At 34.9% G+C, this 25,228-nt stretch overlaps 1 protein-coding gene across 3 annotated transcripts in view; it reads left to right on the top strand.

Moving 5' to 3' along the window:
- The window catches only part of GALNT3 (polypeptide N-acetylgalactosaminyltransferase 3), a 98,509-nt gene that overhangs the window by 70,114 nt on the left and 3,167 nt on the right, over nucleotides 1-25,228 (top strand). For all 3 annotated transcript variants that reach the window (XM_027055580.2, XM_015081054.3, XM_027055578.2), the window contains 9 exons: nucleotides 2,721-3,344; nucleotides 7,421-7,593; nucleotides 11,934-12,083; nucleotides 13,724-13,958; nucleotides 14,443-14,560; nucleotides 16,076-16,276; nucleotides 18,507-18,638; nucleotides 18,849-18,950; nucleotides 24,505-24,657. In XM_027055580.2, the coding sequence (XP_026911381.1) occupies nucleotides 2,830-3,344; nucleotides 7,421-7,593; nucleotides 11,934-12,083; nucleotides 13,724-13,958; nucleotides 14,443-14,560; nucleotides 16,076-16,276; nucleotides 18,507-18,638; nucleotides 18,849-18,950; nucleotides 24,505-24,657 (1,779 nt within the window). In that variant the 5' untranslated portion in view covers nucleotides 2,721-2,829. The remainder of the gene's footprint in view (nucleotides 1-2,720; nucleotides 3,345-7,420; nucleotides 7,594-11,933; nucleotides 12,084-13,723; nucleotides 13,959-14,442; nucleotides 14,561-16,075; nucleotides 16,277-18,506; nucleotides 18,639-18,848; nucleotides 18,951-24,504; nucleotides 24,658-25,228) is intronic.

The raw sequence follows: 25,228 nt of genomic DNA, 5'->3' as shown, positions 1-25,228 counted from the left end.
CAGAGGGAGGGAGGGAGAGAGAGAGAGAAAGAAAGAGAGAGAGAAAATCTCAAGCAGGTTCCACTCTCGGTGAGGAGCATGACATGGGGCTTGATTCCAGGATCCTGGAATCATGACCTGAGCCAAAATTGAGTTGGACCCTCAACTGACTGAGCCACCCCAGCGCTCCAGTGTGTGTGTGTGTGTGTGTGTGTGTGTGTGTGTATTTATTTGACTCATTTGTCCAGAAAACCTTATGTGGTATGAAGCTATTTGTAGTTCTTTCCTTAGGCTTTCCCCTTATCTCCTTACATTTAGAGTATCATTTCTTGACCCTTGAAGATCTTATTTCAGATAACTTCAACTAAAAGCTTAGTATTGTTTTCAATGTAAATTTTAGTTAGCTAACATACAGTGCAATATTGGTTTCAGGAGAAAAAAACTTAATATTTAAAAAAAAATTTTTTTAATGTTTATTTATTTCTGAGACAGAGACAGAGCATGAGTGGGGGAAGGGCAGAGAGAGAGGGAGACACAGAATCAGAAGCAGGCTCCAGGCTCTGAGCTGTCACCACAGAGCCCGACGCGGGGCTCAAACTCACAAACTGTGAGATTATGACCTGAGCCGAAGTCGGTCGCTCAACCGACTGAGCCACCCAGGCGCCCCAAAAAGCTTAATATTTTAGATCAGACCTGAGTTTGAACACAGTTGGGAGAATACTGCTTTTCCACTTAAACTGAATCATGTTGGCCAAGCCACTGAATCTATTTGACGCTCAGTGTTTGTGGGCAAAATGGGAATGACTTCTCAAGATTATTGGAAGACTACATGAGAACCTGTGTAATATTAAAGTATCGGGGACCTAATCAATATTTAACAAAAGTAAATTATTATTTTATTATTTCTAATAAATTAAATCTTGGTCCTTTTTTGCTTTTCCTGGTAAAAAAATTTATTGGGTGCTCACTGTGTCACCGACATCGTGAGTGCCAGAAAAACAACCAGGAGGAAGGGAGACATCATTTGTGTCCTTCATAAGCTTCCTTTGACTCCCTCATTAGAGACATCCTAAACTAAAACCTGCTAATTGAGTGACTTCTTCAGATAGACACACACACAATTATAGGATTATTGCCCTATTGGTGAAGAATTCCATTCTTCTTTCTCATTCCCCAGCCTACCCTCTAATATGATTTTGGGCATATAGTATCTTGGGAAAACCATCACTGCTATGGAAATATTTAGTTTTGTCATCTCCCTTTACTGTACGCTTTCCCTGGACCCTTTCTTGTTTTATGTTGCATTAAAACATCCTAAGGAGACCAGCACATTCCTTCTCAAATGCCTGATCTAGCTTACATACATACACAGCAAGAATTGTATGGTTCTGAAACTACATTGTATCTTCAAATAATGTAAAAAGTTTACCAGGTCATTTTAATCCTTACATGAGGCTCTGAAAGCAACCAAAACTCAGATGTATTAGAATCTCATTTTTCTGGGCAGTATACATTATAACTGAATTATCTTTTGAAACCAAAGTGCCTATTCCATACATACATACATATCTTTCCAATTAGAAGTAGTATACAGAACTAACTATTCAAATTCTGCCTCTTCTGTTTATTTAGCTTAAAATTTTTTACTAAAGGCCAGAGAATCCATCTTAAAACTTGGCTTTTTAATTTTAAATTTAGCGGTATCTTTGGAAGAAAAACTGAATAAAGTGTCAAAGTTAGTTTTCACATCTATAAATTAAATTTTCCTTAAAATATGTTTAGAATGTAGGGAGAACAGGCATTCTCCTTCCCCTTTGTGCCTGCAAATTTGACTGAGTATAATGGTGCATGGTATGTAATTATATACTGAAACCCTTTCATATTATATGTTTTAAAACATCGTGAAGAAAATCAGGCTGCCATCGATGTTCTCTTTTTTCCTTTTCCTTTCTTTTGCTTCTGGTGGCCCATATTAGAGTTTAGTAAACATGTTGTCTATTCTTAGAGTAGACACTGTTGCCTCTTTAGAGTCACTTCAAGTAAAAAGCTTAGTGCCATCTTCTTTTTGTTATTAGATTTTATTATTTGTGTGAACTCTAGAAAATAGTTGTGGTATAACAACACCTTAGACACTCTTAATTTTCTACTCTTCAGTGGTTCTGTCAGGATTCACAAGTATTAGCAGGTGAATAAATTTGAGAGTGTGCCAGTTTACTTGTTAAAACTACTTATAATCTTAACTGGTTTAGTTGGAATAGAGGTGCATAAGTTGAGGACAAACTCCATGAAATAAAAGCCACTATTTTAGATGTATGCCTAACAGTATGTATCAGTATACCTATGCTTTCTTACGGATTTCCCCCTTTCTTTATAATCAATGCAATGAAGTCCTTTGGCCCCTTGGTCATTGAGTTAAGGTACCTTTTTTTTTTTTTTTAAAGAAACTCTAAATATGTTTATAAAAATAATTGTATGCATATCATATAATAAATATTAGCCACAGTTTACAAGGTATTTTTTATTGGAGAGAAATCTCTAATATATCCTCAATAGATTATAGCTAATTATAGCAAATGTGTTCTTCCAAAAGTGTCAATTTCTTGAGGGCAAGATATCTTTGTATTTTTCTTAACCATAAGAGTACAGTTGTTTGTAGCTTATGTTGTTGGTTGAATGAATCAATTGAACCATGCCTATAGGAATGATTAGCTACTAATGCCATTTATCATTTCCGTTTATAGGTATTACCATTTAATGAAACCTTCTTGCCAGCAAATCTATGATAAAAAATATAAGTAACAGAGGAAACTATAACTGTTATTTGTCAAGTGGGAAGCTTTTAATGTCAGAATGGCTCACCTAAAACGACTAGTAAAATTACATCTTAAAAGACATTATCATAAAAAGTTCTGGAAACTTGGGGCAGTAATTTTTTTCTTTATAATATTTTTGATTTTAATGCAAAGAGAAGTAAGTGTTCAATATTCCAAAGAGGAATCACGGATGGAAAGAAACATAAAAAACAAAAACAAGATGTTTGATTTAATGATAGAAGCTGTAAACAATATTAAAGATGCAATGCCAAAAATGCAAATAGGAGCACCGGTCAGGCAAAACATTGATGCTGGTGAGAGACCCTGTTTGCAAGGATATTATACAGCAGCAGAATTGAAACCTGTTCTTGACCGCCCACCTCAGGATTCTAATGCACCTGGAGCTTCTGGTAAAGCATTCAAGACAACCAATTTAAGTATTGAAGAGCAGAAGGAAAAAGAACGTGGAGAAGCGAAACACTGTTTTAATGCTTTTGCAAGTGACAGGATTTCTCTACACCGAGATCTTGGACCAGACACTCGACCTCCTGAGTATGTTAAAGAATATTCATTGTTTACTGTTTAACATTAGAGTTTGCAGGGGAGGGGCATTAGCTAAGGAATTTGCTTGTTCTGTAGTCACTCTCTGAGGCAAAATATCAGCAATTGCTGTTTAATTTAATTATGTTTGTTTATTATTATTGAGGCTTTCCATATCTATGCTTGGTGAGGCATTGCAGATGTAGAAGGTTGTTACCTTACAAATTAGGAGACTACATTTTAGGTCTGATTTCTGTAAAACCACAAGGAAATTCTTAATTCTTAGATGCTTTAGTTTTCTAATTTATTAAGAAGGGAATATTGGGCAATTTTATGGGAGATGTGGGAGGCAGAGGAGCTGTTTCTGTTCCTCTGTGTGTTGCTGTAGAATAAAAATGTTCAAAAAGTGCCGAGATTTTGGAGCTGTTAGATAAGAATTTTCTATGAACTAAGTCACAGACTTTGTGGCTACTTTCAGTACTGTAATTGTATTTCAGAATGCCTTGTAACCTTTTGTAATCTTTCTTTTAAAGAACAATATTGTTAAATTGCTAATTCAATTATGATTTTTTTTCTCTAGAGTTTTGTTGAATAAGTTATCATATGTATAGAATTGTCTCTCTTTAGCTTCTAAGAGGCCAACATTGCCTTTTATGTCCCTTTGTTTACATGGTATCTCAAGTACACAGTATTTTTATTCTGGTTTCCCTCCAGTTCCAACTATGCTCTGTCCATTGTTATCTTTGAGGTAGTGTTCAAGTGTTATATTTGAATTCAAATAACTAAAATAAATTCCAGCAGTTTTCAAACTATTTGTTGATTTGTTGAAAGTATAAGATAAACCGTAAGCAAGCAATGCCTACATATTTTGCTTCCTGGTTATAATAGAATTACATTTGGAAATGCATCTGAAGAAAAGAACTTTGATAGACTTAGGTCGATGGCTTCACTCCTGTTTTTCTAGATGTATGATCATGAATACTTGCTCTAACTAAGAGTCCCTTAATACTGAAGTTGGGTAGATTAGATTTCTGTCTCTCTATTGTAATCTGTGTGATTCAAGATTAAGGTGCTAATCATCTTTAAGTGAATGTGTGAAGAAACAAATGAATGTCTATAAAATATTCTACCTTTATAACAAGGCACAGAATAGTTCTTTTCTTATGTTAATAGTTAAAATGCAGTATTGCATTTGACTGATTTGGGGAGAGGTCTTGACTGAAAAGCAATCCACATCACAAATCAAGAAGCATAATTTTTATTCTTTGACATGACAGTCAATGTCAGCTCAAGACAAGTTTTTTTCCCCCCCAATATAGCATTGAGGAGCTACAATAATATTCAATAATGAAATCATTATAAGTGAAAAACAATGAGGTACTTAAAGTAAAGAACCTTTTTTGGATAAGAATTGGATACCTAGAACTGTGAAGAATTGGTGAAGATTTAACATTTTCTTACTTTAAATTTAACTTAAATCAGCAAGGAACACATTTTCTGAAGAATTGCTGGTCATTTCCATGCTCATTGAAAATATAGATCCAGTGTCTCTCAAAGTCAGATGGTCATGTGATTGATAATTTAAGTACATATCTATATGCCAAATTTTACAAATGGTTTGAGTATAAGCAGTCAGTTTGGCAAGTTATTTAATTTCACTACTTTAAGTGACATGTAAAACAATATCTAAAGCCTCAGTTTAATTTTTTTTATTGTTTCAGAATAAATGAGGTTTATGAAATCATACTGTGAAATTGTATCACTTGCATTAATGCTATAACATGACACCTTTACTTGATGTTAGCAGTTATCAGTTAAGCAAAGAAATCCTAGCTTGAACTAAGGAAAGCTTTGTAAGATTAAAGTGATCACATTTCATTAATGTGAATTTTTGAATTTAAAATTTTGAAACCTTTTTGTAATTATTAATATTAGTCACATGACAAGTAAATGTATGTGAGATTTTTTTTTGTTTTGTTTTTTAATCCCAACACCCTATACAAATGCTTCTAAGACAATAAATCATAAGGTTTTTGGTTTTTTTTTTTTAAGAAAAACAGCATGGAGTTATTAAATAATTTTTACTTTTAATTTATGTTGGTTTGCAAACCTTTATGTCTTAAAAATACAAGCTTATATTTAGTCATACATTTCTGTGTAATTGTGAGGCAAGACTAATTGTGAATAGGTAGTTTGTGTTTGGACCTTACTTCTAATTGGTAGTTTATCCAAAATTCACTTTAAAATATATCATTTGCTTTCATCTGTCAGTGAGGATGAATGTCATTATTTGCTTCTGACTATGCACGTATATTTGAAATCATGAAGGCACAAAGAGAGCAAAATCACTTTCACTCATAACCTTTGCTTCCTTTTCTTACTCAACAGTGTTGACACACTCTATTAATACTTTATCCTCAACCTAATTCCTTGTTTATCCCTACTAATATTCCACCCTAAAGACAGCCTCTCAGAATAGTATCTGAGACATTCAAACTGAGATATGGCTATAAAAGTGAATAATGAGAACATACAGGATATCTTTCTTTGGGTGGCTTTCCCAGGCCTCTAGGGTCATACTGGGGGCTCTGTTTCCCTCACAGAGCATTTGAAGTGTGTTAGTTTCTTATCTCCATAAGTGAATGATTTACTTCCTATCTTTGGGTTTGAACAGCACTGTTTGATTGTTCACACGCTGTATTTATAGTGCCTTTTGAGTGGGAGGATTTTATATTCTGCTGTCTAAAATTGTATAACCATTTATGATTTTTAAGTGAACTTAAATATTATTTATTTTTACCATAGACCACACATATTTTATGTCCCAGGGTTACTCTGATTTTACAGTGTTTTGAAACCCTCTACTCTGTTATATCTTTGGATCCTCACCTCAACTCAGTAGGTGAGGGACTGTGGTCAGCTTCAGTCTCAAAGGCTGGGGACTGTACAGATCCACTCATACCCAACAGCTTCTTATGAAGATTATTTTCATTGAGGAAGATATTATTATAAAAATAAATTCAAGATCAATTTGTAACTAATGTATTTAGCTAATGGTTAGTACCATTAATCAGCCAAAAATGACTTAGGGTCTATCTCCTTGTGCCTATCAATGTTTCATATGGCAAAAAGATCACATGACTTTTAACAGGGATTTAGGATTTTATGTAAAATTTTTAAGTTTAGTATTTTAAAATGCTAGGTCTTATTTAATTAAACTATAGATCAGGTTACTGGAGCAAAATCTTTAACACAGCATGGTTGGTATATGGTAGCAACTTAGTAAGTCTTGCTGAATTGTGAGCATCATAAAAAAATAGATTTTATAGTAAGCCATTTTTTCCCCTTTTGGTTCAAGTAGAGATTAAGTAAATTGATTTAAAAACTTGAAAAATATTGCATACTTAGGAAAGTAAGAATCTCTACGAAGATGAATATTCATTTAATAAAGTTGCACTGTTTAAAGTTTATTTATTTTTGAGAGCTACAGTGTGTGCGTGCACACATGCACAGAGAGTGGCAGAGAGAGTGGGAGAGAGAGAATCCCAAGCTGGTTCCATGCTGTCAGCATGGAGCCTAATGCGGAGCTTGATCCCACAAACCACGAGATCATGAGCTGAAAGCAAGAGTTGGACACTTAACTGACTGAGCCACCCAGGTGCCCCTGAAGTTGCACTGTTAAAAAGAATTGGAGGTAATAAGAAAAATGGATGATTTCTACAAGAGGGGGGAGAAAAATTGGTTTTTATTTGAGCGATTACAAGTGTTTGCCATTGTTATAGGTTATCTCGCTTGTAGGTTATATTTTCTATTTAAAATGCTATTTGTATTTGAAATTATATTGTTGAGAAAACTTACAATAGCACGTTTAATCCTTGACCTGGAATCTGTATCAGTGGACATGATCTCTGTGTAAAAAATTTTGTTTTGATTTGCATTTGCATAGCATTAAGATCAACTTACATAGAAAAAAATTGTCTGCTATTGTTTCTATGGTGATAATGGTTAAATAATAATTTTAGTAATGGCATAGCTCTGAAATAAAGTAATAAAATTCATAATTGTTCTACTTCTTTGACTTCTTCTAGATGTATTGAACAAAAATTTAAGCGCTGTCCTCCCCTGCCTACCACCAGTGTCATAATAGTTTTTCATAATGAAGCCTGGTCCACGCTGCTTAGAACTGTCCACAGTGTGCTTTATTCTTCCCCTGCCATACTGCTGAAGGAAATCATTTTGGTGGATGATGCTAGTGTAGATGGTAAGAAAGCACATGCAAATTAGGTTGTTTTCCAAGTAAATCCATGTGATGTTGTCCAAAGTCTATTTGATTGTATTGTACTCTCTGTATGCACCCCTCCCCCGCCCCCCCCCCCCCCAGCTTGAATATAATACCTTGGATGATGGGTATGATGGATGAGAGTAGAATTCAAAGGTGTCTATATTTAAATATTTTAAAGTTCAGAAATGTTTGAAGTACCATGACTTCTAACTTTGTGGTCCTCAATGTGAGACTTTTATTGTAAGGCATAGTGGTTAACAACACAAACTTGAGCCTTGAGTCAGGCTGCCTTGGTTTGAATCCCAGTTCTGGTCCTATCCAGCTGTGTAACTTGGACAAATTACTTAACCTTTTTATGCCTCAGTTTCTTTATCTGTAAAATGGGGAAAATGCCATATTTCATCGGATTTATTGCACAATACATCATTAGTTTATTTTTTTAATTTTTATCTTTTTTTCATCATTAGTTTATATACCGCTAGAATAAAAAACCCTCACAACCAATTACACTAAGATGCCATTGATTATAATAAGTATCTAATGGTGCAGCTTAGAATTGAGGAAATACATAAATGATACATAACTCCTAGGATTGTTTTGAAGATTAGATGAGTTAATATAAATAATACATTAATTAATAATATAAATGAGTAGTTAAAAATCATTGCAAAGTCACTACATCCTGTTTTATTTTGGCTGCTAAGTATTTCAATATTGTTTACAAAGTTAGCTGAATTCTTTAATGAATGTCTACTTAAAATTACAAATCAACGGTCAGTTACTAAATTGTACATTTTAAATTGGAATTGCAAGGCTAATCAGACAAATGCCCTAATTTGCTAAGTTTTCAAACATTAACGAGTATTTTAAATACCAAACAGATATAGATTATTTCAATGATCACAAAATTTATTCCTGAATTAGTTGAGTTCGGAGCCTGATTCTTTAAGGTCAAATTCTCACTCCAATACTAACTAGCTGTTTCCTCATCTGTAAAATGGGGATAGTGATACTCTTTCATCTATCCAAAAGCAACATCTGTTTTAAGATAAACCATTACTTTATGTGCCATGAAAAAAGAAAAAAATACTGCTTATTAAGTGACATGTCATCAATAACAAGATGTATCCAGACTTAAGAAATGATAATAAGTGAATAAAGCATAAAATTACTAACCTGGCTTATTTAATTTTCTACATACAATCCTAAACATGTCTTTAACTTCAAAATAAAATATCATGAGTGAATTGAGATTGTTTTCAAGTTAAGTATCATCTAGGTGGAATAAGTTTGCTTATCTCCAGAGGTGTTTGACATGGATGTGAAATGTATTCACTAAATGGGGAAGTTTTATAATTCAAGTTCCCTGCATATGGGTACACAGTACTGGATCAGAGATTTGAATCTCTGGTCCTCTTACCCAGGTTATAACACCACTTAATTGTAACCAACTGATTTATTTACTGCTTGAAATGTTATGATTTTTTTTTTTTTTTAATTCTTGGTCTGTAGTCCATAGAGGTGTGTTTTTTCCCCCCCATGTTTATGTATTTGTTTTGAGAGAGAGAGAGAGAAAGAACACAAGCAAGAGAGGGGCAGACAGAAAACGAGAGAGAAAGAGAATCCCATGCAGGCTCTGCACTGGCAGCAGAGAGCCCGATGCAGGGCTCAATCTCATGAACGATGAGATCATGAACTCAGCTGAGATCAAGAGTGGGACGCTTAACTGAGCGAATCACCCAGGCGCCCCTGCATCCATAGAGTTTTAAGTGACATTTGATTAAGTTCTGCATGCCTTTCATATGTTATATTGTAAAAAGAAAAGAAAAAAATAATCCCTCTTTGGTTTTTTGAGCTTCCTTCTCAGATGGTTTTTATTTGTTTGATTTTTCAAGCAGTGAGAAATTAGGGTCACAGTAAGGCTACTTGTAATAAGCCTTCAGTTGAAGGTAACTTCTATTATTGCTCAAACAAAATTAATAGAATTAAAGGAAATCAGAAAGAAAAGTGATATCCAATCATAATCTTCCTATTTAATTTTAATTTCGCTTTTTCTCTCTTGATCACTGTCTAAATAAACATAGAATGTTTACCTAGTTACATCCATGTCAGAAATCCAATTTTGAAATCTGACATTTTCATATAGTATTATTATTAGCCCATTTCTTTTACCTTCAAAACTTTATTTTTAATGACCATGATGGACTAGATGCATTTTACTTATTTTACCATTCCCCTTCACTCACCCCACCCTGTTAGTATATATCACACTGTAATGAATATCCTTTCTTTTGAATTGTATCTTTGGGTAAGTTAGACTGCTTGGTCAAAGGGTCTGAATATTTTAATTCTTTATAGCACTGGCAATGAATTTGCAACAGTTTTCTTGGTGAGGAATCTTTTTGCATCCTAATGTAATTAATTTGTCTTATTGAATCAAAGATTTAATGAGTACCCGCTATAGAAAATGTGTTCCTAGTTGTTGTAGAGGAGCTTGTGATGTAGAAACTATAGTCCCTGGTTTCAGTTGGTTTAGGAAAGAGCAGCATAATATGTGGATAATCAAGTGACAAAGAGATAGTTAAGTCCTGGTGACAGCAAAACAAGACAGTCAACGTTTTCAGAGCATGGGCCATGTGGTAAGCCTTGTCTTAAATGCACAGCAATCTTTCATTTTTATACTCTCAGCAATCCCTTGTAAGGGTAAATGCTGTTATCCCCATCTTATAGATACACTGAGGTCCAAGTAAAATAAAATAACTTACCAAAAGTCACTCAGCTAAAAGTAATGGTGCTATAAATAAATAAACCCAGGAGGTCTGATTTCACGGCTTTGTGCTCTTAACCTTGCAAAAATACAGGTATGGATGGGGCTTGAATTTAAGGGGCAGATAAAAATTTATAGGAAGTTTGGAAGTTGTGGGTCAATAAAAAATTCTTTAATGACTCAAACAGGGGACAGTTTATTGAAGGAATCTATAGTGACTCCATTAAAAAAAGATTCAATCCCCATTAAAGCCTTTGAAATGTTTTTATACAAGTTTATATTTTATAAATAATACGATTAAGGCAGAAATATCCATGATTTATATTTTAAGACAAGTTACAATCCTGCTTGTCTTTCAGAGAATTAATTCTGAGGTTCTTAGAAGGTATGAAAAAGTTAGCCTATTATTTTGAGGCAGCAATGCTTAGATTTATTGTCCACAGAAGTTGTTCCTGAACTCTCACTTCCTTTATGAATGTTTAAACTTTGAATAAGCAACTCTTTTATCTGTACCACTGGAGAACTGAAAAAATATACGTAATCATAGATAAAGTCATCTATGTTTGCTTCTGGAATCAGGCAGAAGCAAACATCTACCCTAGGACATTTACTGATGTTCTCAGCATTCCCACATCTTTTTGAGGCTGTGCTATGGGCCCAAGAAGGCCACCTGAGGAAACACATTGTATACTCAACAAAGAATCAAGAATTTATTGGTGAAAAAAGCAGACTTAAGAAGTTGTTTCAAAATATGAGCAATACTTGACTGACATGATTAATGTGTTTTCTTTTACCTACTGTTTTAACTCTTGCTTATCATGTCTCATCTAAATTGGAATGTTGAATATCTTAAATTATATACCCATTAATAAAATTTAGCCTGTTTTTAGCTCCATTCCTAACCTACATGCTCCTTTCTTCTTTCATATTTTTACTGGAAAAAATTCTGTGTCAGCAGACTCCAAAGCTTTCAAAAATTTTATGCTGACTGTTTGTAAAAATATTCCTAAACTGCTGTAGCCTTGGGCTTTCCTATTTGCCATTTTCCTCATCATTTTTGTTTTAAATTATTATGATCACTGCCTAAGTATCAGAGAATCCTTTTGATACTTGGCATTTTTCTTTGAATTTCCAGACTTAAATTCCAATTTTAAAATGTGTCAAATATCTTTTTGGCCAAATTCAGTTTCCTTCACTCCGTTAGCTAGTTTTCTCAGACCCCTAAATGAGTCTTCTTAACTCCTGGGTCTACTCCATTTGAAGTCTCTCCCTTCCCCACAAAATATATTTATTGATATTGCATGTACAGGATAAGTCAGTGTTACCACAGTATGTGTTATAGTTGTTCAGAAGTTAAGATTTGCATATATAGCTATTGTTTTTCTTTAAAGAGTTAAAGATACAATTTCATCTTAATGGAAGGATGTGTGCAACTGTTAAGATGACGAATGTGGAGATATCATTGCCCTGTGGTTTCTTCATTTGCTTTCATGTGTTCATATATGAAAATAAACTTAGGAAGAGTTAATCCTGATATTTTTTTTTCTTACAGAGTACTTACATGATAAACTAGAGGAATATATAAAGCAATTTTCTATAGTAAAAATAGTTAGACAAAGAGAGAGAAAAGGTCTGATCACTGCCAGGTTGCTAGGAGCAACAGTTGCAACAGCTGAAACCCTCACATTTTTAGATGCTCACTGTAAGTATATATGTATAGACGTAGTTGTAACATTTTCCCCTCTGCTTCCCTCTAACTTAAAAAGTGAAGAAGGCTTTTCTTTAAATAACTATTGTATTTTCTTTAACATCATTTTCAGCTGATGCTTATAGCAATGAAAGCCTAAGCAGGTTATAGCTCTGGGTAGGAGCCTCCTTTCACTTACATGGAGTTAGGCTCCTTCAGTATCTTTCCTTCAGCGACCAGCTTTCCCAACGAGTTATCCTTGCTTGGGATTTTTTTCAGATACTCATTGTGTCCACCCCACCCCCAAATGTTTTTCCTTATTATTATTGATTCTTATAGTTTAAAATGAATGAAAGTTTTAAGTGTAAGCAATTTTATCTTTAAACTTTGTCCTGGTACTGATATTTTTCAATTTCTATATTTCCATTCTTTTTTCAAAGATTTGCACACTCCTCTTGTGCTAAGTTAGAGGTGTCCCCTTCCAACTTTTTCTGGTATCTTTTCTATGAATAGTATCAATTTTTGTTTTTGTTGCTACTGTCTTTTTTTTTTTTTTTTTGCCCTTTATTTTTAATGGTTTTGTTCTCTAGTGTCAATGATTTTAAAGTATTTAGAAAGTATTTTTAGAGTAAATTTTAATGGGCATGTTAGGGATCACCAAAATGTCCCTTAGTCCTTCAGCTTTAGATTTAGTGGATTATACTCTTTGTATGACTGTTTTGTTTTGAATTGAACTGACTAGCCCTTAGATTATGTTTGACCCAGCAAATGGTTTTGGTCATATGCTAATTTTTCTAGGAGGACTTTTGGATTTGTTTGAGTCTCTTTAGAGTTTTCATATCCAGTACTCCCTTAATACCTGGCCCTCAAATGAAGAGAGGTCTATAGGTAATCCAAGGGGAGTGTTTTGAAAAGGAAATGGTTCATTCTCCAATATTTCCTCTCCTGGTCCAAAATTCCAATTATGTCACACTGGGCATTCTTCCTCTGAGGCAAATGTATCTGATGATCCTCCTTGATGCCAAGCGGTCCTCCTAATAACTGCCAAATTCTGCCTGATGGGGAGACCTGGGTAGGACTGAGTCTCCTGAACTCTGTGTATTAAGTGAGCCTGGCCCCCAGCCAGGACCCAGACTTTGTATGGCATTCCTTTGCCCCCACTTTCCATTAAGGCTGGTCCTTCTCCAACTGCTGACATCAGAATATTCTGACTCGTTGGCTTATTTTCTCCTAAGACTCAGAGAAATGAAGATTTTGTTACTATACCTTACTGAGGGAGACAAGTTTATATAAATCAGAACACTTTTGGGGCTAGGTGGCATGGATCAGCAAAAACTTACCTTTGATCCAAGGCCATTTTGGAGGAAAACACATCATCTGAAATTTAAATACACCAGTATCATTTTATTTCCTCTCTAACGTTAAAAAAAAAAAATCATCCTCTGTAGATAAATTTTCCTAACTATGCTGAATTGTGCCTTACCTTTTTCATCCAACCCTCATCTTATCACCAGAAACCTTTAAGAAATCTCCCCTATGTAAATGTTCAAAACACGAATGGCTGTTATTCTTGTTTCTCTAAATCATCTTCAAACCACAAAAGAGAAAACCCTCAGTGTTTTCGTTGGGTTAATTAGAATTGTGTTCCCTTCCAGGTGAGTGTTTCTATGGTTGGTTAGAACCTTTGTTGGCCAGGATAGCTGAGAATTACACTGCCGTGGTGAGTCCGGATATTGCATCCATAGATCTGAACACATTTGAATTCAACAAACCCTCTCCTTATGGAAGCAATCACAACCGTGGAAACTTTGACTGGAGCCTTTCCTTTGGCTGGGAATCGCTTCCTGATCACGAGAGGCAAAGAAGGAAAGATGAAACCTACCCAATTAAGTAAGACGATTGCTCCCAAAGTCTTATATGCAGTTCAGTTATTTGAATATGTATTCACACTTTGCTTTTTACAGTTTTTGCCTCCAAGGTAATTCACACTAATGAAATAAAGAAACACACACACATCCTATGTTGGGAATAGAGAAGCCATTTATGTATATACTTACACATGATGTTACCGAATAGGAAGTAGAATCAGTGAGGCCTTTTGTCTTCTCATAATCATTAGTAAAGAATCTTTAGAGTTGGTTAGAAGACACTTAATAATTTTGTTTCTCTGGGAAAATATATTTAAAGTACTTCCCTCCCCGCTTCCCCATAAAACTTGACTCTGAAGGTAGCATTTTTAGTTTCTATTAACCAATATAAAACTTCTTGAAATTGTGATCTAATTTGTTTGTGATTTGATTTAGTCACTCTTTAAATAACTTGTTTTTCCTTATTTTATTTTTATAACAAAATTTGACAATGGATTATTTTTCAGAACACCCACTTTTGCAGGAGGCCTTTTTTCCATATCAAAAGAATATTTTGAATATATTGGAACTTATGATGAAGAAATGGAAATCTGGGGAGGTGAAAATATAGAAATGTCTTTCAGAGTAAGTTTATAAATATAACGCATATTAGACAATAAAATACACATTTTGTTCTAATTGGCTGATATGATTATCCTAGATGTGTGCAGTCTCTACTTTTTGTGCTTCTAAAATTCAATTGCTAGAACTTTTAGAATACGGGTATTTCTTTTCAAAATGTTAACTTAATATATTTACTTGTTGCGGCCAGTGTAACAAGAGGAATCAGTTAAACTCCTGTGTCCAGCCAATAGCACCAATTAATGCACTTGTAGCAACTGAATTCCAGCCAAGATAAATATAATTCAATCTAGTGCTTCAGGAAATGAGTTGATTATCAAGGGAGTCAGAATGGAAAAACATTTATGTATAATTTTAAAAAGACCTTAACTCTTTGGATTAAATGACCTTTTTTTCCCCCTATACATATTAAAAGTTAATATGAGAAACAAAACAAAAACTTTGGATGGTCTCCACATACACTTATTTCATTTCATGATTCATTTTCTGCAATGACTCTATCATTCATCTTTCATCCTTTAGACTGGAAGGTACTGGGAAAAGAACTGAACTAGTAGTTAGAAGATTTAAGTTTTAGCTCTGGCTCCATTACATAATGGCAATGATGATCTTAGCCAAATTTGAACTGCTCAAGGGAGGGGTCTTATTATATCCATTTAAGTATTCCCAACCCCTAGCGCGTGTTAGATCTCAGGCACAATTTGTTGAATTAAAAATACCACTGAGTTTTCTCATTTGTTTAAAAACAAAAGAGAGAGAGAGAGAGAGAATATGATCTCTTGCCCTAATGCTAGCACAAATTATTAAGCATGTCTTCATTTTCGATTTTTTGCTTAGTGACTCTTTATGGCAGAACTGATTGCTAAGATTTTTAAATGAGCAAGTATTGATTTAATAATTTTTCATTTTATTTAGAGATAATGCAAATAAGTTTTTTTGTCCCTCTATCTCTAAATAGGTACGAGTCTTTAATAATGACCAACTACTTCACAAGCTTAAAAGATTGTACTTTGGTATTATCTGGAATTGTTTTCTAAATTAGAAAATTGAATATGCAAGGAGTAAATAGAGTCTGGGTCCACTTACTCCAAGACTGCCTAGTTCATGCCAGAGAAGAGAGAATCTGGTTCAAGTGAAGTGGCCATATAACTTGTATAAGAAGATAGAATTCAAATACAGAAGAGTCTTTGGTCTTTTGTATATATTAGAGAGCTTGCATAATTGTTTGCAAAAAAAAAAATGTGGGGCTTTATTTTTATGAGAGAGCTGAAATCACTATTTTGTTGAAATATTTCCTGAAAGTATACTTATGTTGTCTTTAGTATTTGTACCATTTCATAAAGTTGTTTTTTTATATTTAAGAATTTAAGTTGAACTGGCAGAGGACAGAGACTATTTGTGAAGTTATTATAAATCTTTTCTGTTTTGTTTTTATTAGTATCTTAAAGGTGAATTTAAAAGCAACACTTTTATATTTTAAAAATACTGTGAATTTAAACAAATATCATTAATTATCAGGTATGGCAATGTGGTGGGCAGTTGGAGATTATGCCTTGCTCTGTTGTTGGACATGTCTTTCGCAGCAAAAGCCCTCATACCTTTCCAAAAGGCACTCAGGTGATTGCTCGCAACCAAGTTCGCCTTGCAGAAGTCTGGATGGATGAATACAAGGAAATATTTTATAGGAGAAACACAGATGCAGCAAAAATTGTTAAACAAGTAAGTTAGAGCTAAATCATTAAATTACAATAAAAATCCACATCAAGTTCACATATTCTTTTACTTATTTGCGTCAGTTCAAGTGCAAAACATTTTTAAAAGTTAATTTTGAAATTGAGTTTTTTAACTCAGAATATGTAACTTATTGGAGCACCTGGTGGCTCAGTCAGTTGAGTGTCTGACTCTTGATTTTGGCTCAGGTCATCTCTCTCCCTCTGCCCCTTTCCCTCGTGTGCACATGCACGTGCTCTTTCTCTCAAATATATATATATAATATATATATTATATATAAATATTATATATATTTATTAAATATTTATTAAATATATAAAAATATTATATATTTATATATTATATATATAAATATATAATATTTATATAATATATATTTGTGTGTATGTGTGTGTGTATACACACACACATAACTGATTGATGCCAATGTTTTCTTTTTTTTTTCTTGAGGAAAAATCAAGTAAAATGCCTTTTTAAAAATTTAGGCATTCCACTTGATGTTACTCTTTAAGTATGGAAGATATTTAGTTTTTGTAACTGCTTTGGTGTAGTATTTTACCCAAAGAATATGGTTAAGTGGAACCACTTTTAACTGGTTTTAGGTGATGTGATTAACACCTAAATAAAGGTGCTAAGTGGCTCTTTGAACTGGAGATGGAGACAATGTCAGACTGTGGTAGGAGAATAAACCAGAAGTATCAAGGCTTTTTTATTTCAAATTTTGGTTCCACTGCTCACTGGAGGGGTTACCTTTGCAAAGGCCTTCTGAGTCTGTAAAATGGGATGACACTTCATAAGGTGGTTGAGAGTTGGCCCAACATGAGGTGTGTGCTCAGCCAAGCTTCTCTCTGCTTCCCTGTTTTCAGAGATGAAACACTTGCCTGTCTCCCAGAGTAGCTATGAAATAAAGAAGTAAGTGCTCACAAATGTATGGCACTATTGTTACTGACCCGTCATAGTAAAAGCTGTGCAGAATTGTAATGCTTAAGACATTAGAACTGAGCTCCAACAGGTTCAATATTGGGTGTGGTTCACAAGCTCAACATTTTAAGAACATGCTTCAGTGAATGGCATCCAACCCCCTTTTTAAGAAACAGTGCTGATTTGCAGAGGGTATATATTGAGATTAAAGGGCATCAACATTTTGACTGTCATAAAGAAAGGTCTGGTTACCTCTTTCCAGCTTTTCTGTGGTCTCTAGTAACTTCCTGTAACATGCCAGTGGCATGCAAAGTCAGAGCACTACTGGGTTAGATGGCTATCTTTTTATCTTAGGCCACCAGGACAAATTGGGCAGATTGTGTACTTGGCTAAGCAGGCAAGTGGGCGCTAACTGCTTATCTCCCACAATAGGGCAGGGGAGCCAATAAACCCCTATTTTTACCACAAGGCAAACAGATCTCGTGATAAAATGAATAAGCTAGTCAGAAGTCCTTTAGAGTTTATATTTTTTGCTAAAATCCCTGGTCAAGACATTAAAGTTGGCGGAGAAAATATTTTCTTAACTGAAATGATAAGCTTGAGTATTTAAACTTTCTATATAATAGGTACCAAATATAATTTTCCTTTAAAATTTTGCCTATAGACCAAATACCTTTTCAGTTTAATAGTGTTCTTTAAAATTCTTTTCCTAGTCCTTTCATGATAAAGGAAAATAAAATGCAGTTATTAAAAACTTGCCTTTTTCTACTAATACATTATTATGTTTAAGATTTTGTTAGGAGTAAGTAACCCATTTAAAACTAGAAAAAAAATATATTCCCAACTGTGTTGTTTTTTGTAGTCTTGACTAGAGAAGAGATATAAATTACACTGTATTGGCAACTGTTTCTTTATACCTGCTTCCTCACACCTCACTTTACAGATCATTTTTGGGTATAAAATTAAGATCCATTTTGGATGCCCCCACTACCATTTCTTGGCCCACAGCATTTCTCTAGACACCTTTTGCCCACGCGGGATGTCTGGTACCACAAAGAAGAATAAAATAGTATTACGTCAGCACCACAGTGGTAACGTGACTCTCTTTGAAGGCAGAGACAAGCAGGCAGGCATACTTGTTGCCTGAATAAATGGTGGATACTTTAAATTGCATCTTGCATTTTGGCCCAGAATTTTTTTCTTTAAGATCCAAATGTAAACACAAATAGTAGCATTTAAACTACTTTATCAGTGCTGCTTTGATTAAGCATTCTTTTTACTTCTTCTCTTTCTCCAGAAATCATTTGGTGATCTTTCAAAAAGATTTGAAATAAAGCACCGCCTTCAATGTAAAAATTTCACGTGGTATCTGAACACTATTTATCCAGAAGCATATGTGCCAGACCTTAATCCTGTTATATCTGGATATGTGAGTGTTTTCCTCCTCCTTTTTACTTGGTTTATGCCTTGCCACAAACATTTATGTGGTTCAGTGAAAATTGCTGAAATACTTCCCGGTTTATTGCTTTTGAGATTTTACATTACTATTTATTAATACTACTTCCTGGAATTAACTGAAAAAAATATATAAACCACATAGATTAAAAAAAATTCTTATAACTTGAAAATTTCCCTTTAGATTAAAAGCATTGGTCAGCCTTTGTGTCTGGATGTTGGAGAAAATAATCAAGGAGGCAAACCATTAATTTTGTATACATGCCATGGACTTGGGGGAAACCAGGTGAGCACTGCGCTAAAAATCCTCCCTTTTTGTTGGCTCTTACAAATAAGTTGTCAGAAGTCCCAAATCAGCTTTATATTTTGGTATAAATTGGTATTTAAAATGTTTTTAGGTTAATAATGTTTCGCAATTAATATTAAAGTTGTTGCATACTTTGTTTTGACTTTCATCCTGACTCGGAAAACAATTTGAAGTTGCCTACCCATTCAGTAGAAAGGCAAATGAGAAAATAATAGAGTCATGCCATCTGAAATTAAAAAAACAAAACAAAACAAAACAGGATCTTGTATGTGGGTCTTTGATGTTTTGGGACTATTGGCAAGGTGCTTTTGCAAAATTATACATAAAGGCTATATTTAACTGCATTTGATAGCAAATTATATTAAATGTGATACCAGAAGAGCAGTATTATAAGTTATTTTTGTGGATCATGATATTATTTCAATATGTTCTTTACAAAAAAGTATGTTATGGGGCACCTGAGTGGCTCAGTCGGTTAAGCGTCCGACTTCGGCTCAGGTCATGATCTCACAGTTCGTGAGTTCGAACCCCACATCGGGCTCTGTGCTGACAGCTTAGAGCCTGGAGCCTGCTTCAAATTCTATGTCTCCCTCTCTCTCTGCTCCTCCCCTGCTCATGCTCTGTCTCTCTCTCCTTCAAAAATAAATTAGAAAAAACATTAAAAAAATTTTTTTTTTTTAATAAAAAAAAGCATGTTCTTGATTATCCTTGACTGATGATTTATCTGCTTGTTACCACGCTTTGACTGTTTTAGCAATTAAGACAAATGTCAAGTGTCACTGTTTGGCCTACTATGGGTAGAGAACTTATTAACATACAATTTTAGCATTTAGCTTCTTTGCCTTGCCTTTTACAAGTTAACTCCTGGAAGGATTGAACTCTTCTCATTTGTTCATTCAACAAATTCACTGAGTGACCCCTCCATGCCAGGTATTCTGCTGGGTTCAAGAAATTTAGATTCTGTCTCCCTCAAGAAATCTATATTTCAAAACCAATGGTTACCGTCAGCATGATAAGGTCTGGGATAAAGCATTCAGAGTGCTTCCAGAGTATGGGGGAGGGCATCTGAATGAATTAGACTGGGTGCCCATACATTTTCCTTGGAAAGATGACATTTGAAAACATTTTTTGAAAGGTACATAGGAGTTATGAGATGGCTGGTGGGAGTGAGAACAGGATGGGAAGAATGTGAAGGGGGGTTCTAAGGAGGAGAGCTGGTATGTCTTTCTTCTGTGAATTGCAGGTATTTTGGTGTAGAGTTCAAGATGTGTGTGGAGGATTTTCATACTATTAAATACTCACGATGTCTTATTTTAAGCGGATGGAACTTTGGTGATGTCAGCTTTAAGAAAGTATCAGTTTATCTCCTGGTCCATCCTCTTCCATGTTTCTTCCTAGTCATTAACCTCAGCTTACTCTAGTTCTAATCCCTTCTCATCAAACCAACTAATCTACTGAGGGTAGAGAACACAGAAGCCCAGAAGCCATAGCTAGTGATTGAGATATAATTATAGAATGTGATGGAGATTCACATACACACATATACACAGGTATAGACACATGCATATATACCTATACACACATATATCTACATATGTGCATGCATATATATATATATATAATACACACACACACGTTTTAAAATAACATTGCCTTCTATATATTAGAAGAAAAATAAATAATTGTATTTTTTTTTTGGAAATAATACTGGACCATGCTAGTTAAAATTAAGTTTTGGGACAGTAAGTATTTAGTCATTTGTAAAAACCTTATCACTAAATGTAAATACTTACAAATTTTCCTAAGCTTTCTCTACCATTACATTTATTTTATCATAAGAGTTGAAAATATCTTATACATTGTTTATCTGTTTTTCTCTTGTCCTTGCCATAAAGATGTTTTTATAGTCTTTTCTCTGAAATCACTTGTAAGTTATAAATACAGTATAGATGTATTTTAAAAATTTAGATGGAAGGCATGGTGCCTGGGTGGCTCAGTTGGTTAAGCATAAGACTCTTGGCCATGATCTCAGGCCATGATCTCACAGTTTCCCAAGTTGAGCCTCACATTGGGCTCTGCACTGGCAGCACAGAGCCTATTTGGGTTTCTCTCTGTCCCTCTCTCTGCCCCTCCCCCACTCATACTATCTCTGTCTTTCAAAATAAATAATCTTAACAAAATAAAAATAAATTAAAAAAATAATAAAACTTGGGGGATGGAGAAGTAGTTCACATGTTCTTTCAATAAATATTTGTTTAGAGCCTGTAATGTAACTAGCACTGTTGTATTGAAAAATCCTACCTTGTGGATCATGTGTTCTTGAAGGAGAAGAAATAAACATATGTAATTTTGGGCATAAAGAAAAATGAAGTGAGGTAGATGGGTGATTTGAATGTGAGGAGCAGGGTGGAGGGGGGATTTGTTTTCAGAGGTTCAGGAAGACCTCTTTGAAAAGGTGATGTTGGAGCAGAGGCCTAAAGGAATTGGAGAGGAACCGTGTTCCAGGAAGGGGGCATCCTGGCAGAAGGGGTGCAAGGCTAGAAGCCAGTGGCAGGTAAATGGAGCGGTCAGCAAGTCAGTGTGGCTGCAGCAGAGTGGTCCAGGAAGACAGGGTAGGAAATGAGGTCAGAGACATCGATAAAGGGCCTGGTCATTGAAGGTTTTGCAGACCTCCCCTAGGAACTTGGATTTAGTTCTGAATATGACAGAGGCCATCTGAGAGTTTTGAGAAGGAGAATAATATTTCCTGGTTTCATTTTTTTAAATGTTTATTTGTGTGTGTGTGTGTGAGAGAGAGAGAGAGAGAGGAAAAAAAAACATGCAAGTGGGGGAGGGGCAGAGAGGGGGACAGAGGATCTAACCTGGCTCTGTGCTGACAGCAGTGAGCCTCATGAGCTCACAAACTGTGAGATCATGACCTGAGCCAAAGTTGGATGCTCAACCGGCTGAGCCACCCAGGTGTGGGTCCTGGTTTAAATATTAAGAAGATGACTGATTTCTAGCACTGTAACACCGTGGTCGATTTTATTTTGGTTTCTTTCCTTTAAATTTTATTTTAAGTCAAGCATTGAATTTAAACTACATTGCAAATTTTAGTTCCTTTAGTGCTAAGTGTTTTTGATCTGTCATCCAACTTAATCATTTCTTCATGCTCCCTTCTATTTTGACCAGATAATGACAATTTTATAACATAAAAACTCCATTATAACAGTATTTGTGTATGCCAAGTAAAAATAAGTAGTTTGAAGGGTGCTTGGGTAGCTCAGTCGGTTGAGCGTCCAACTTTGGCTCAGGTTATGATCTTACAGCTCATGGGTTCAAGCCCCACGTTGGATTCTGTGCTGACAGCTCAGAGCCTGGAGCCTGCTAAGGATTCTGTGTCTCCCTCTCTCTCTGCCCCTGTTCCACTCATGCTCTGTCTCTCTCTCTCTCTCAAAAATAAATAAACATTCAAAAAAAATTTTAAAAATAAGTAATTTGATAATGTGACTATATTGATCAAATATACTGGTGCAATAATGCCATGTAAGTCATTATGGCTTTGTAACACGTAATGCTTTGCTGCTGCTACTTTCTACTCCAGGGCATTTGATCTGGTTCCAAGTTATGTCTCTCCACTATCCCCAGCTAGCTAATTATACATTCTTTTGGTTGCTTAAGTATCTTCAACTCTTTCCTATTCTTTATAACTACCTTTTAATGATTAAAAAATATATAACATGGGTAAACTAAGATACTGGACCAACTTTTCACACCATCTTTGAAATTCTAAGATTTATCTTCCTTGAGGAATGTTAGCCAAAGTACTATTTTCATGATCTATACTCCTATTCTTTCAGTGTCTCCATCTGAAGAACTATCAGTTATAAAAATGATGGATATATTTATGGAAGGAGCTAAATTAAGCATGAGGCCAAGATCAGGGGAACTCAAGGTTAATTCAGCTAATGTTTGTGAAGTGCCCAGTCTAATACACATAAAGGGTTTAAAACAGCCCCTGCTTAGCACATAATAAAGGCTCAATAAATATTAGTGCTAAGACTGATCACTTCATTATTAAAAATCCATTATGTTCCCTTATTTTATCTTTGGAATGTCAACATTGTGAAATATTTGATTTGTAATGGATGTTATTATTAGATACACTTCCTGACTTTGGTCTGTGAAGCCAGCTAGCTACACACACAATTCCTATAGAGTGCAATAAAAGTTATTTCTGATATGCCACGGGAACTCTGAAACGGGTGTAATTTTGTTCAGTAGGACAAGTTCAGGGAAACTAAAGAAGCAAAGTAACATTTGAATTGGCTTTTTGAGGCTAAAAAGGAATTAGCTAGGCAGAGAAGGATCCAGAAGGATATTTCAGGCACAGCACAGTAAAGCAGTCTTAGAGTTATGGATGCATATGCTCTGCGTTGGTAGAATTGTGCGGAAAGAATATAGCATACAGTTCAGGCATTGGTTGATATAAGATTGAAAACGGAAGAATTCACGTACCAGTTAAGGAGTGTAGACTTCTCTTAGCAGCATTAGTGACTCACTCAAGTAAGGGAGGTAGGAGATTGAATCAGTGTTATGAAAGACTGGCAGCAGGGTGAATTGGATTATGGGGGCAGAGACTGCAGGTCTCTGGAGGTATTACAGTAAAGATTCTGAGTGCCTGAATAAGAGAAGTGATGTACCAAGGAAAGTGGGATGGTGACGTCTGAGAAGGAAATTTGGTAGAGCTAAGAAGCTATGTAACTGGACATACGGGGAGAGAGAAACATCAATCCTAGTGATAACAACTAAAATGAATTAAAAGCTTACCATGTACCAGTTATTGTTCTGAGTGTTTTACACTTATTATCCCTTTTATCCTCATAACACTGTAGGGTAGGAACTATTAAATTACCCATTTTAGGGGTGCCTGGGTGGCTCAGTCAGCTAGGTGTCCGACTCTTGATTTGGGTTCAGGTGATCTTAGAATCGTGAGATTGAGCCCTGTGTCAGGCTCCATGCTGAGTGTGAAGCCTGCTTGGGATATTCTCTCTCTCTCTCTCTTTCTCTCTCAAAACGAAAAAAGAAAAAAATATAAATAAATTACCCATTTTACAGGCAAGGAAACTGAGACATGGAGAATTGTTCCTAATGTAAATGAAAATGCCATTAATTGAGAGGAATAAGAGAAAAGGAACACTTTGCAGAGAGGAAGAGGCAATTAATATGCTTGCTAGAAGTTTCCAGATCCTTTTCCATGCTGTACCTGTCCTAGCTAGCCTCCATCCCACCTGATAACCTCCTATTTCTGACATGAGAGGAAGACAATACATTCTTAAGTAACTACCTATTGCTGATACGCTGGAAAAACATTTAGCATCTTCTGTCATAAAAGCTCAGCTTATGTTTCTAATGCCTACTTTTATTGTATTATTTTGTTCAGTACACATGACTTCATTATTCAGTGATTATTATTATTAATATTAATATTAATATTGGACCATTATTTTGCAACTGAGGATACAAGTCAGTAATAACATTCTTCTTTTCACAGTATTTTGAATACTCGGCTCAACGTGAAATTCGCCATAACATCCAGAAGGAATTATGTCTTCATGCCGCTCAAGGTCTTGTTCAGCTGAGGGCATGTGCCTACAAAGGTCACAAGACAGTGGCCAGTGGAGAACAGATATGGGAGATCCAAAAGGTAACTGAGTGCAATTAATTCACCTCTCCATGTAATTATTTTGATTAGCTCTAATTGCTTATCTGAGAAAATGAATGAAACATAGCATATTAATGTTATCTATCAGAATTTCTCTTTGTTAACTTTGTTATTGTGTATATTACCAATGTGATAAAGAGAATATATCTAGGAATTAAATACTCTTAGAAGCAAAATAATAGTAAAGTTGCTTAGTGAAAGCATGATTTATACAGATCAACACTTTTGTGAATTATTAATAATAGTTGCCCATATCTGTCTTTTTAAGAGTTTCTTATAAGGCTTCTGACAACAGCCACATTTTTTTTATCCTGACAGAAAAAAAATCATTATATTTTCCTCACCTACAGTAATTAATTCTTTTCACCTGTTTTAGAACTTTTTTATGAATTTAGAATTGAAAGAATATATAAAATATCTTTTCTGTTTTTCTGTTTGTTTTTTTTTTTAATTTTTATTTCTGAGAGGCAGAGAGACAGAGCACAAGTGGGGGAGGGGCAGAGAGAGAGGGAGACACAGAATCCGAAGCAGGCTCCTGGCTCTAGGCTCTGAG

This window comes from Acinonyx jubatus, chromosome C1, assembly GCF_027475565.1.
Source record: "Acinonyx jubatus isolate Ajub_Pintada_27869175 chromosome C1, VMU_Ajub_asm_v1.0, whole genome shotgun sequence".
In the NCBI taxonomy this organism is placed as follows: domain Eukaryota; kingdom Metazoa; phylum Chordata; class Mammalia; order Carnivora; family Felidae; genus Acinonyx; species Acinonyx jubatus.
Note: the sequence above shows the minus strand (reverse complement) of the source record. Positions and strands in the feature narration are given on the sequence as shown.